At 39.3% G+C, this 14820-nt stretch overlaps 1 protein-coding gene across 1 annotated transcript in view; it reads right to left on the minus strand.

Moving 5' to 3' along the window:
* Positions 1-646: 646 nt before the first annotated feature.
* Positions 647-14820, minus strand: part of GUCA1C (guanylate cyclase activator 1C) — a 32065-nt gene continuing 17891 nt past the window's right edge. Inside the window, 4 exon segments of the mRNA XM_030836835.1 lie at positions 647-776; positions 7174-7307; positions 11990-12051; positions 12054-12105. Coding sequence (XP_030692695.1) covers positions 647-776; positions 7174-7307; positions 11990-12051; positions 12054-12105 — 378 coding nt within the window.

Genomic DNA, 14820 nt, shown 5'->3' on the forward strand with positions numbered 1-14820 from the left:
TTGCCCGGCTGGAAATTTTCTCCTTTTACTGCGTAGTTTAAGACTTTTCCTTTGGAGCAGGACATTACTACTGATTCAAGACAGCGTTCAGAGTAAGGGAGGAGAAAAAGGGCAGAAAAAAAAAAAGTTTCTCAACAGACCAGAACTCAGTCACTTATAATATACAAATGCGACAAGAGCCATGAGGCAGCAAACACATGTGCCAAATGCACGTTTAGTCTAAGAATGCTAAACTGTGGAGACACTGCCCAGATAATCCAGTTCTATTTCAAGATGCAGACCAACTTAGGTGGGCAAGAAAGCATACATGCGAGCTCTATTTTGAACTGATAGCTATGGAGGCAATCCTTCAGTTTAATCACCCCATTCTAATCTGCGGAGAGAGGACTAATGTATAAACAGAAGCAACACTGCTTCTGTCTAGGATCTTTATGACAGTCTCTGTGGGACTTAAGTGGGTCATTCATAAGCGGATACCAATGATAATAAAAACCTGAAATCAATAGCATGTATGTACAGAAAATCACATTTCTTCTCCACTGAAAGATGTGTATCCACTGAAGGCTGGCTAAGGCATTCCCATAGCCACTTCATTTTCACCTTCCCTAGACAAGCCTTGTCAGATGGTTTGGAAGAAGCCTCTCTCCTATGTCTGTCTGGCTGTTTCCCAACACAGATTACTTTCAGTACATTGGAAAGGTCGTAACTCTTGGAAACAACCTCCAGAAGATGCTATTCTTTTTCCATGCCATTGATAAATTCTTCTAAAGTCAATTCTCCCAGAAAATAGTAAAAGAACAATTAGCAAGAGCCTTTGTCTAATACCACCCACTAGCATATACAATATATTCACTGGCATTTTTATTGACATTCATCTTTTTATATCCTTTCATCTCAACCAGACTCTCAATTCCTTGAATATCCTTATATAGAAAAGCATTCAATGGTAGGGTTGTTAGGTGAAAATACAGGTGACGAATAAAATCTCTTTTCATTTTGAGTTGAGAACATCAGGTAATGTACCTGTGTTCACATATACATTTACATCTCTACACGATATTGATTATTTGATCTTTAATCTTGAAGCTATGACCAAGTCATAGAAGCATGAAAATTGCAGACTTCTAAGATCAGAAGGAAATGACTGTTTGCAAGGCTGTTTTCAATATTCTTCTCCCTGAGGAAATAATTTCAAGGACCATCCAAAGCTGTGCAGAAGGTTAAACATTTATTCATTCCCTAGTTCTCCGTTCCTTTTCTGATTTTTTGATTTCTCATTGTATCACCTTGACTTAAGCCTTAGGTCTATGCTGACCAGCTCAGTGCTATAAAACTATCGCCTTATACCCATGGGCACCTGCTGCCTTGTTTCCCACTACCCTCATCCTACAAGACAACTTTTCAACATTTGGGGGTTGGGCATGAGGGGTTCTCAATTTAAATCATCTGGATTGTAATTATGGGCATATTCAAGTTGAAAGGTACAGATGAATTTTCTGATCTTAAGGAGATTGTACTTAATAGGGTTTGTGGCTTGGTGGGAGGTCAACCAAGGACAAGCGAAGTACACTGAGTCACTAACTAGGGAACATGCCCCTGAGGCAGAAAGTCAGCAGGAAGTGAAAGCAAGTGTTATACTGTCCCTGTACTTTTTAATGGATAAAGACAAATATCTAAACGCCACAATTAGTGGCTCAAATATAAAGCATAAATCATCACATTCTCATAAGATACTTTCCTTTTGGTTTCCATGGCAAAATACTAATATATGTTTTGTCTATTTTTTTTTTTTTTTTTACAGAGAAATCTAATCTTTGTTCCTTATGTTTTCCTTATGCCAAAGAAGTCTGTGCAAAACCCCGGTAACAGCAGGTAGGACTAGAATTCCCTATGTATCCCAGGGAAAGTCAGGGGGATCATAGCTAACAGAAGAATAACCATCCTTTGCAAAGGGAAAACACACTGCTAAGTTCACAACCCAAAAGATTTTTCAAACTTCTAGGGACTCAGCATGACCCACAGAGAAGTGGGAGTGGAGATAGGGGAGCTGAAATCTGTTTTGACCACTTAGTTATAATAACACTTCTCCATTCTCACTGCTGGCAAGGAAAGAAGCTGTATTGGAAGGTGCTGGGAGATAGTTGCCTGTGTTGAAAAGCAATGCAGGTTACTGATGTGGAAAAGAGAAGAAAGAAAATGCTTTTTGGGGATTCTTTTTATTGCAATATAATTGACATATTAGTTTAAGGGGTGCAACATAATAATTTGATATGTATATATTGTAAAATGATTACCACAGTAAGTTTCGTCAATAACCATCACCTCACATAGTTACAAATATTTTTCTTGTGATGACAACTTTTAAGATTTCGTCTTTTAACAACTTAAAAGATGGAATTTTTCGCTGATGTTTCATCACGTTTTTCAAAATACCATGAACTCTGCATATTTGCTTTTTCCACGTTATCACTTACCAAAAAAGAATTTCTCTTTTCCAAATTAAGCCAACCTCTACCTATAGCAACTTATGATGCTTACTATTTCTAAATACTTATTTTGAAGTTTTCCTCGCTCCTTTCCTTCTAAGTCTTAGCATTCGTTCATTCATTCTCCGAACATTTATCAAGCCCTGACTACAACTGCCATTTCCTTCACCACACGGCCCCACCAGCACAGCCAACCAGGGTTGTGAATGTGGAAGGTGCCCAGAAATCCTAGGCTGATGCATTGCTTTCCTTCTTCTGATATTCTTACACATTGCTTCCTAATCGTCTTCAGTTTGCCTGTGGATTTATGCCCAGACAAATTAGAAGGTTGGTTGCTGGGTCTCCCTAGAAAGGATTGCCTGTGCAGATCCAGAAGCTTCCCATCAAAAGATCGACCAGCCAAGGGCTGAAGCTGCTGAGAGATGATTGAGCTGGAGATCATGGGACTCAGAAGGACCTAAAATCATGTCTGAGTTTTCATTATTTTTTTTTTCTATTTAAAAACACATATCCATCTTTGTCAGGCATAATTCAGAATTGCACCGTTTTTATATGTTGAAATATACATATGCACGTAATTTATATCCACGTTATTCAGGGCTGTTTGTTGTGTTGGTGAACACATTCGCTCCTCCTGGGGACTCTGAAGTTCAGTGTTATGGACGCTTTTCCATTACTCACTACCAAGTTCAGCAGTTTTATTGGTGATAGGACAGCTGCTCGAATATTGTCTTTAGTCTTGTTTTTGCAATCTGGTTATTTTGTTGATATTTATGGATCATGTGTTTCTTCCCATTAATATCTTAAATGTTTTTATAACATTACCAAAAAATTGCCTCTTCCCTCCAAAAAGTCAAAATTTACTGTACACGCTCACATTAGCATTTCTTGCTCTAAAGAAGTCAACCTAGAAAAGAAGCCAACCTGTGTCAAGGAATTGTTTTTCAATTCTTTCAAATAAGAACTTCATGAAAATTTGTGCTGGGGCTGGGAAATTAGCAAAGGTGGGACTGGAGTGTCTCAGGAGATGAGAATGACCAGATTTTCAAGGGAGGATGCAGGATTTTAAATGACAAGTTCTGTATTCATTAGCAAGGTGGCACTAGAGGCATTTAGCAGCATTTTATAGCAGTGTTAAACGCTGCAGTTTTTTCTCTTTTATAAGGAAACTTGATTCCCTATTAACTCCTGGTAGTTCCCAGTTTCCCAGTTTGATTCCATGGTGTTCCAGTCTAAAACACTGGTCTTTCTGGTTAGTCGCTCAGTAAAAGGTCTTCCATTATGTTCTGTCCCTGTTTTCTTTTACTCCAAATATCTGCTCAATAACCTTTCATTTCCTCTCTTTTCACTTTCACGGTTTATTATTACGAGCCACTTAAGTCTCCTTTGTCCCTGGGCTATTTGGCGCTTTGTCGTCTGGACACTTTCTGCTCTTGAGGTTGTGAACAGTATCTATAAATCTTCCTAAATCATGTCAAGAACGACTCCTAAGCGGCGCATGGTAGCATGCCAATTGCTATACTTCCAAGTAAAGTCTGCAGAATTTCATGCTTGATCATGTATCCTGACTTGTCTTGAGGTCCCTTCTGTTTTCATTCTTCAATAATATTGAATGTTGAGCTTCAATTTTCTGTCCTTGTGATTCTCTTCAAGATCTCCTTCCTGGATGCTTTTGTTCATAAAATAAAAATAAAAACTAACTTGTTGAATTATAGCAATGATACATGCTTATGGTAACAAAAACAAAAACAAAAAACAACTAACCCTACAGAAAAGTGTAATAAAAAGAAAGAATCTCCCTTTAACCTCTCTCTGGCCCCCCCAGTGCTACTTTCCACTGGTAATTAACTTCTGCTAATCTATCTGTGTTTATATTTTGACATTTGCAATGCATTTTCAAATATATGTTAATTTCCAAACTTGTCTCCTAGAGGCCTTTCTTCCTACAGATAGCATTGCATATTGCTCTTGTTTCTTCTTTATTTCTTCATTTGCTTTTCATATGACATCTTATCAGACACTCATTCACTTTACAACTATTTATGGAGCACCTATTATGTGCCAGAAAGTGTGAGAGCACAGGAAATACCAAAGTACGTAAAACAGAATAGCTCTTGCCCTCATGGAGCTTACGGCTCTTCAGCGTTTTATTATCTTAGCATTAACCCTATACCTCTCTTTTGATTAATCTTCTAACTTTGATTTGCTAATGACCATGATAATTATGTCTAGAATTCTATAGCTATTGTGTATTTTTCTGTTCCAACGGATTTGATGTTGGTCATTCTTTTGCAGACAATTGGCATTCAAATTGGGATTTTCATATACGTTCCTGAAGTTGTTTTGGTTGTATCTGGGTGTGCTGGGGACCTTTGGTTTCAATACTCATTGGATCATCAGATACCAACGGTGTGCTTGCTGCTTTTTATTTTGAGAAATCAAAAAAGATGTATGTTGTCACATAGGCAACGCTATTCTGGCACACCTCATCAAACATCTCCATTTCTCCCAACACTGATGTTTCGAAAACAATGATAACAACAGAAATCTTATTTGAGGTATATATACTTAGGCTTGTACAACTGCAAATATTCTCTGTGATGCTCACTTTCCCTTTACGTGTGAGTGAAGCACTTTATTCTCCTCTGTCAAATACTGGCAAAGTCCTTTTACACTTCTGCAAATATCAGCCCTCTATGTCTTCATTACTCTCTCTTCCTTGTCCTCTGGTGCACCGAGCTGTCTGTGTTCAACAGAACAATCTTAGCATCTTTTTTCTTGATACGTGGAATGACCTCACTGTCCCTTGACGAGACAATACAACAGTCTCCAATAATTTCCATGTAAAAGCAAGTTCTATCAGTTTTAATTCCGTATATGCATTTGCCAAGAAACAGTGGTTCATTGTTACTCCAGAGTGCAACTAGTTTATTTGATATCTTCATTTTATAAAAGCCAGTATTTTTTCTTAAAATATAAATTTTTATATCAGAGGAAATGATTTGTGTGATTAGATCTGTAAACTGTCCAGAAATCATAATGTATCCTCTTCCTTCTGAGATACTCTTACAGGTCAAAGATCCTAGTTCCCGAATTGCAGGTAACCTCAGTTGCCTGAGCCCAACTCCTTCTCTCTTTCAGATTCGCATCCTTTTTCAACTCAGCTCTAGGCCCCTTCCAACTACATTCCCCATTTTATTGGTTCCTTATACTTTGTTCTTGAGGAAGCAGCACAGATAGGAAACAAAAAGTCCTGCACAATTTTCTGTTTTCTGGAACATGTTTTCCGACTCCTCAAACGGAACCACCTTCATACTTCTCTATGGAAAGTCACTTTTCCTATTCCCCCCCTCCCCCGCCCGCTGCCAGCACGACAAGCAGGATCCATGGATATTTTCAAACATTCTTGACCTGTCCTTTTGAAATTCACTTACGATGCTAAGTCTTAAACGTTCATGATGTTCCGTCTACTTCCAGAATACTCATCCTTTGAGCAACGATTTTGACCCTGGGTTGAATGGTTTATCCTCTCTACTCCAACCCCTGCCATCCTGCAGCACCTCTGGGATTAAAAATGAAAACAAAACACGACAAAATCTCTGGCATTTCTCCTGTTTGATGATTACCATTTTCGGATGCATATTCCAAATAAAGTTTTCACTGGCCTCACCGGGCCTTCCTCTCTCCATTTTTCTGGTTCTTTTCTAGCTTCACTTAGCCTCCTTATCAACTCTGAGTGGTCTGAATCTGTTCCCTGCAAGCTTTCACATGAACTGACTTGTTCATTTGTTTTGTTTGTTTGTTTTTTGCGGTACGCGGGCCTCTCACTGTTGTGGCCTCTCCCGTTGCGGAGCACAGGCTCGGGACGCGCAATCTCAGCGGCCATGGCTCACGGGCCCAGCCGCTCCGCGGCATGTGGGATCCTCCCGGACCGGGGCACGAACCCGTGTCCCCTGCAACGGCAGGCGGACTCTCAACCAATGCGCCACCAGGGAAACCCCACCCCTTTTTAATCTTACTAACATCATATTTTCCACAATTCCAAGCTTTCTGTTTCTCAAGGATCATCCCTAGATATGATGCCTCCATCTCAAATCAATATGCTCATCTCCCAGTTTACAGATTAAAGCCATTTGGTGTAAGCACCCTCCCTTCTCACTCCTACCTCTGAAGAAGCGCACCTTCTCTGAGATAAAGAGGAGACCAGATTTTCAGGTAAAAAACGCAGCTGAAGAAATGAGCAGAAAGAGTAGAAATGTAGAAAAGATAGAGCAGAAGTGGAGGCAAGTGTGGACAACTCTTTCCAGAAATGTACTGTCAAAGGGAAGGAAAAATCTGATAGAAGATGGCATAATGGAAGTTAGGAGGGAAAACAAGTTTATTCGTAAGTTGATGAGAAGCCTCCAGTAGAAAGAAATTCCCAGAGCAAACAGCAGAGGGCCCTTCATCTCCTATTCTCTAACTTTTTTTCCTTTTATCTCCCTTTACTCTTCTTTATATATACCAAAGTCTCAATCCCTGTGCATTAAGTATAAATATGGTCAATAAATATTTATTCAATTCAATTGTATCAACTGGAGAACACTGTACCGGTCAAATTATGAAGCCCCAGTGATATTACAAGTGGGGTTTGCTTGAAAGGTTCATGCTTTTGTCTAAATGGGGCATCTCGCACACTGCCACTAACTCCTGCTCAGTAAGAAAAGTGAGACCAAGGTAAGTAGCTACTTTGCTGTCATCGTTTGTATCCATCTTATGGAATACCAAGTTGGTAAATTCTTCAAGATTCAGAGTTTGCTGGCCATTGAGGGCTTGTAGTGCCTGCAAAGAAACTAAATCAGAGAGTTCAACTCCTCTGGAAGCAAACTCATTTTGTGACATTTCTTACCCCAATGTGACAGAATTGGGGCAATTGTTTATGTCAGTTTTGCTATCCAACCTGTTTCAGTTGTTAAAAACAAATAAAAAGATTGTATATCAGTTCTGGGTAATGAGGCTTGGAAATCAAATGAACTGAGTATAGTCTAGGTTTTTTCTACAGAACAAAGGGATCCATTCAACATATTAAGTAACAAAAGATTCTAAGAGCCCATTGGAGAAAACATCGAAGTGGTAACTGTCATAAGAATTCTGGACTCAGAAAACAGTGTTCTCATTTTAGACTAATTATCTTTGATCTTAAGATGAATATAAAAGGATGCTCTGTAAGCATCTAATCCTTCCTCTCTGGCTTCTGCCACTGGCACCTTTGGTTTTTTTTGTGCCCTTCTGCAGAGTGATCAGCTGGGAAGACAGATACGCATGCCTTGGAAGGACACTGAATTTCTCACACTCCACTAGCAACTTTTCATCGTAAAAGCTATCAGGGGACGCAGGGAAAATGACATTTCCAGCTTTCCTAGAGAGACGATTCAACCACCCTTCTCCCCCCCACCCCCACCCTTGCCCCAGGTGAGTAAATTAAATGACCCATATTTGATGTAGAAATTCCTAATAAAATGAAAGAGAGACAGAGAGAGAATGGATTAGTCATCTGGGAATTTGAACATAACTATCCTGATTGAACATGAAGGAATCTTTAGAAAAACTGCTGGCAACATATTTCAATTAGAGGCATGGTCTTAAATAGAACTCTCTCTTGCTGCTTCCCAAGCATTACTAATCCTGAATCCAAGGATCAATCATAATGAACAGTGGCAAAGCACCACTCTTGGCCTTAGCAAGCTAAGATCTCACAGTCAAATAATACAAGAGTAATGGTTAGATACAGGTAGCCTATTAGATGAAAGTTTTTAAGGTTTCTCAGTGTCTCTGCAGAGGCTCCGAAAGCCTTGAAAATTAGGCTAGGCATCCAGTATTCCCACATCCTTAAGTGATACTAGACTGCATGCATAAGTCATAAGAAAAGATTATGAAATTTCTAGAATCTGTCCATCACCCAACTCCAGGCAATATAAGTGAGAGTGAAGGATTGACTGGAAGACTGATGAGGCCTAAGAGGATAATAATTTGAAGGGAGACGTCAGGATGCCTCATACTTTCCCTCTTCTTCTAGGAGAAGCATGGGGGTGGGGCAAGGAGGCATGGTTTGTTTCCTTCTTTCCTTCCTCATTTAGTACATCTACTCTTTCTCCTGCATCTTACTAAGCCCTTCTCTGACCCCTCTGAGTGTGAACAGCAGGAGAGAGGAGAGAAAAGGGGACCAGGAGAGCCCTGACTTGGCAGGTACTGTCATGATCATATAGTTTCAGAGCTCTCCGGACAGCAGATGTTTAAAGACCACTATTTCTCTGAGGCCTCCCACACCCTTTTCACTACTGAGACTCTCCTGCAACTCCCTAGACATGAGTCACGCACTTTTTTTAAAGTATGTGGAATTCATGCATGTTGTTGTACATAGCAATAGTTTGTTTATCCTCATTGTTTTATAGTATATCATTGGGAAAATATACCACAATTTAAAGCCATTCTACTGTTGATGTACATGAGCTATTTCCACTTTTTGGTTATTACAAAAATTGTTATGAACACTCCTGGTCAGGTCTTTTGATGATCATGTACACAAATTTTTGTTGAGCATATATGCAAGAATGGTATTTCTATTTCTACCTATTCCAGCTGATCCCTTGAGGCTCCCTCTACAGGCTCCAAGTCTGGGTTTCTCAACATCTGCACCACTGACATTTTGGACTCGACAATTCTTTCTCGCTCTGCATTGTCCTGTGCACGGTAGAACGTTTAGCAGCATCCCTGGTCCCTAAACAATAGATAGTAGTAGCACCACACCCTCCCCATCTCTCCAGTTGACAACCAAAATGTCTCCACACTTTGCCAAGTGTCCCCTGGGGGAATAGGAGTGGAAAGTCGCTCCTGGTTGAGAACCACTCTCCAGATCTACCTCCAGCTTTCTTCTTCTGAGGATTCCTCACTTCTCCAAGTGGCTCAGCTGGACAAGATCCAAGACAGCTCTCTGCCAGCGTCTTCTCTCAGTGGCCCATAGCTGATCCATGGAGAAACCCAAGCATCCTTTGTCCCAGCAGATTCCAGGAATGCATCCTGCTACTCTGCTGCCACGGTCTGCTCTTTAGATCTCTCACGTGTGACTCAAACACTGCAACATCATGTTCCCCAAACTGCAGGGCACGCCACACCTCACTGGTCTCCTTAAATCCTCATGCTACCGATGTGGGGGCTTTCACACAAGAAATCCTCTCCAGTAGTCCTTCTCCAAAACCCTCATCTTGACCGTTTCATACCCTTAAAGTGAGATTAAGATGTAACTACTTCCATTGTAAATTCTGCCTATAATCTAGTACTTCCTTCGAATCTCTTGATACCTGGAATGAATTCCATTTTAACATCCTGTTATCATATGTTGAGAGAACTTATGTTATACAGTATGTATTATTCTTTACCCTGTTTTTCTTTCATTTGCCATTATATAGAGAGTATGTTTGTAGGACCACTGATTTTTTTTATAAGTACATATTCCATTGCATTAATTTTAAAATTACCCTCCTTTAGGTTGTTTTTTATTTGTACTATCTTAAATGATTTTGTGATGTAAAATCATAGAACGTTTATCTTTGGCAACATTAATTATTGTTTTTCCTGACCACAAGTAAGTAACATTGACCCTAAAAATGAAGATAAATTTTAGCCTGTTAATGCAGACCACCCAGTTTCCAGGAATGTTATATCCATTTATGCTCCCTCCACAGTGTGTAAGGGCGCTCTTCTCACAGTGCCCTTGACAGAATTACATCTTATTGTTTTTAATCTTTATTGATTTAATCAAAGACATATAGTATCCAATTATTAAATTAATTTCTGCTCTGTGCTTTTATTTGTTTCCCTACTTTTATTTTGTTCTCTTTCTAAACATTTTAAGGAAAAACTCAACTGGCCACTTAATATTTCTCTTTCCTTGACTCACTAAGCTACACACTTTAACTAACGTAAACCTATGTAAATTTTTCCTATAAGATTTAGAAAATAATCACTTTTATCCTTTTGTTCTTCCTAGTTCTTTTGAGAATCTGATGACCCTCTCCCTCCCCTGAAGAAAATGGATCACGTGCAGGCAAAATTTTGCCCTTGATTCCAAGGAGGTGGCCAAGGATTCCTAAAGGCCATAGATCCATAGATCCCAGAATACGAACCCCTGATCTGAGTACTGCTTTGGAGGCACCCCTAATACTTATATGCTGTATTACTTATTTAATGTTTTTAAAATAAGTATATTTAAGAGGATATTTGAAAATCTACATGGGGTTGGGAATTCTCTATAGAATATTTTAGATTCCCAGTTTTGTGTTGCAACATGTAGTATGTATGCAGAATTTCTGAATTTTAATGCTTACAAAGTTCAACTACAAAATATATCTTAGTACTCTTTCTGATGAGATTAAAGTGGAAGCAATATTAGTATTATCATACTCTTGAATTCTTTTCATATATTGGTTAACTATACATTTGTTAAAATAGTTTTAAATGTTTAACAGCTTTGTCCATTTGTTAAAATATTCAGTCATAATTGTAGCTCTACCCATTGATTTTTCCTCACATTTTTGCTAAGATTTATACAATGTATCATGTTTGGGACTCAGCTCCATCTATAAATGAGAGCATTTGGACCAGATTATTTCTAAGATATCTGATTCTAGTTCTGATTCTGTGTTACAAATTCAGTGTATTACATTCATAATGTTTATTTTACTTCATATCTTTATTCAGGCACAGTGTCCCACTTAATACTCTTTTACTCTGGGATCCATTGTATCTCATACCATGGTAATCACTATCCTCATTCCACTGGCAGAGGGTGGGGGGGTAAGATTTATAAAGGGACTCCTTGAACTTTAGAGGTGGCAAGGATCTCTGAGATCCCTGAGCTATCTATTAGAAAATACTTTAGTCAAGCTCCCAGGAAGATTAGTTCCTCAGGTACCTTTATTCTTTGTCCATGTCTTTTTGCTATATAAACCATCTTGTATTTTAGCTGCTCCCCCAGACTTTCTGCACCGAGGCAGAGAAAACATGATAAGTTGTTTTAGGACATCATGTTTACTTTATTATTATTATCATTTTTTTTTGGTACGCGGGCTCCGGACGCACAGGCTCAGCGGCCATGGCTCACGAGCCCAGCTGCTTCGTGGCATGTGGGATCCTCCCGGACTGGGGCACGAACCCGCGTCTCCTGCAGCCGCAGGCAGACTCTCAACCACTGCGCCACTAGGGAAACCCATGATCATGTTTATATTTCATCTCAATACCTTGCTAAGTTTGTAAGCTTCAGAGTGGACTGCACCCAGAAGAAAATGCTGATACACAATTGCACATTCAGTAACCAACAGGATGGTGAAACTGACATTGCTTCAGCCATTCCAAACGTATATCCCGAGAACAGCCGACCACATAGGGCACTGTCACTGACTCCACAGGGAAGAAAATTGAATTAACTATATAATGACCTGAAAAGGATACTTTACTACTTCACTTACCACGAAGATGTTCAGTAGTTCCCTTTTGTCAATAGAACCATTTCCATCTGCATCATGGAGAAGTTTTGCTTCATTTTTCCTTGTACTACTAGATTTACAGCAGCAATACATCCATCCTATGGAAAGCAAGGTGGAAAGGGAAATAAATATTTAAGACCAATTATTTTTTATTTGCAAAGTCATCATTCATGAGCAGGACCATCAGTACAATTTAATACAACCCACAAGATTTTGGCATAAAATTTTCCCTGGCACTTAATTTTTTTAAATGGGTATAAAGTGTACAAAAACAAGTAACTTTAAATAGGTGAGTACATTTTTAGAGAAAATGTCTACTTCTTATGACAAAAAAAAATAAAAAAGGTTCTGAAATGCCATGATGGAAGGCTGAGTCCTCACCACTGAGCACCCTACAGCAGTTGTCTTCTTCTGAATATCTTCAGGTTTTGTCGTCCACTCAGCGAGAAGACCAGGAACGAATTTTTAATTGAAGGGAAACATAGCTAAATTCTGTACTGTTTTAGAGAAACTGGTGGAAGTTTTTGGACTGCTAATCTCCAGGATTCCTTTTAATTGCATCATTTTCAGTATGAATCAAAATTTATTAGCCTTTTTTTTAAAAAAATTTTTGGCCTCACAGGGGAGATCGAACCTGTGCCCCCTGCATTGGAAGGCGAAGTCTTAACCACTGGATCCCCGGGGAAGTCCCCTTATTAGCCTCTTTTTTTCTTTTTTCTTTTTTTCTTGAGGAGGGACCAGGATCCTATTTTAATTGCTGCACTATAGTTTCTTGATTGTTCCTCCTTTGTTACTGTATTCCCTCTTTCCTTGATTAGTAGCTGTTTGAATCGGCCCTTTGGAACTCAGGGCAGGTCTAGGAGGCTGAAACCTTTACCCTGGAAATAAGAAATGGGGGACCTGGAAAGGCTTTTGTGCCCAGGAGGGCCCCACAGGGTCTTGCTCGGTTTCAGTAAGAAGTTGAATTCAGCCTTACCTCTCAAATTCTCCAAAAGCATATCAACATGACATTATGACTCCAATAGATTCAAAATTCAGAAACATTTTTGTATTAGACATGGTTTTCAGAGATTGTAACAGCAAGAGGTTTGCGAAGCAGAAAGAGCCTTGAACTTGAAGCCATGGCAGATTTGGTTTAATCTTGGACCTAATGTGCAGTATAGGAAGAAATTTCCCCTGGTCCTGGTGGAAAGAAGAAAAAGAGGAAGAAAGAAAGAGAGAGAGAGAGAGAGAGAGAGAAAGAGAAAGAAAGGAAGGAAGAAGGGGGGGAGGGAGGAAAGGAGGGAGGGAGGGAGGGGAGGGAGCAGTATCCCTCAGATAATCACTTTACATGTTAGCTCATTTCATATTCAATCAAAGTACCTGAAAGGAAATAATGCAGACATATGCCAGTGAAGCCAAAATCTTGGCATCTGTGCACCGGTGCCAAATTGAATCTCAGAGGCAGAGTTTTGGGTGAAGTGGAAAAGAATAACTTTATTGCTTTGCCAGGCAGAGGGGGACACAGTAGGCTTGTGCTTCAAAAACTGTGTGTCCCCTAGCCTCTTTTTTAATAATGATTTTTGTTATATTCAATCTTAGAAAAGATTGTTTAAGGGGTGCAAGCTCAGGTAGTTCCCCTCGTTCTGTTTTAAATCTGTAAAACATTCTCAGTTGAAAACAGAAACAGCCCGTGCCATTCTTAAGAATCATATACTTCAAACCTTGCTCAGCCAAAGGCTCAGCTGTTTTGAGAAAGGTGGCCAGCTCTAGGCAGGTGTCTGATTCACTCTCCACTGTTTCTCCATGTGCTTTCAGCTGCTGATGGTAGCATCTTCAGCCCAGGAAAACATGCTATCTGCTGCATTCTCTTTGGAATATTTGGGATATCAAGTCCTATTTACAAAACAGAATGTGATATAACGTACCCCTTTCCCTTGGAGATAAAGGGCTTTAGGCTTATTGGTCTGTAAAGTGATATGTGTTTGATTTGAGTCTTAAGCTTTTAAGTCTAGTTCCCCCAAGTCTCTAAGAAAAGTAACTGAGAAACCACCAGCAGTTCTGGATGTGAAGTAAGCCTGTTTGGCTGGTTAATGCTTTTTTTTTTTTTTTTTTTAAGACAACAACAACATCTCAGATATTGGAAGCCAGTGTGTTAATCACTATAGCATTGTCTTCAAAATGTATTACACTTTAAAATTTTCTACACTGTGGAAAGAAAGAAAAAAAAGAAAATATTTAAAAATCATTTCACTACCTTTGGGTATTAGATTTTTACAACAGGCATCTTTAGCCCATCAATAATTAATATGTCTTTTAAGAGATAAGACATCTGCTAACAGACAGGAGTCCGGTAGAATGGTTTCCTAAAGGAAGTTGGCTCAAGTATCCAAAACGTTAAGTGGTTTTACCTTTTCTCCATCTGCCTTTCTTATTGCTTGCTACCGCTTCACTTATTAATCCCTAGCAGAGCTATGGCTGAGACAAGGGAAATACATTATTATAAAGTTGAAATTTATTTAAGATGAGTATCATCTTCAAGTTATCATCTCCAGATTTGGTGGGACATGATCATTACAGGATGGACAGGTATGGAGGATATAAGCTAGGTGGAACAGTATCTAATCATGGGTACATCTGCTCCTAGGTCTTCTTACTCCTGTGTCTCCAGGGCTGACCAATCAATACAGCCATTTCCTGGGTAGTTATTGTGCATGTTTATCAAAAGGTCACAGAAGCATCTTCCCTGTGAGGACTGAGCTGGCAAGTTGATATTCCAGCGTTTCCACAAAATCATATATTTCATGATGATTCATTTCACATTGAGTCCCGCT

Source organism: Globicephala melas, chromosome 4, assembly GCF_963455315.2.
Source record: "Globicephala melas chromosome 4, mGloMel1.2, whole genome shotgun sequence".
NCBI classification, from domain to species: Eukaryota; Metazoa; Chordata; class Mammalia; order Artiodactyla; family Delphinidae; genus Globicephala; species Globicephala melas.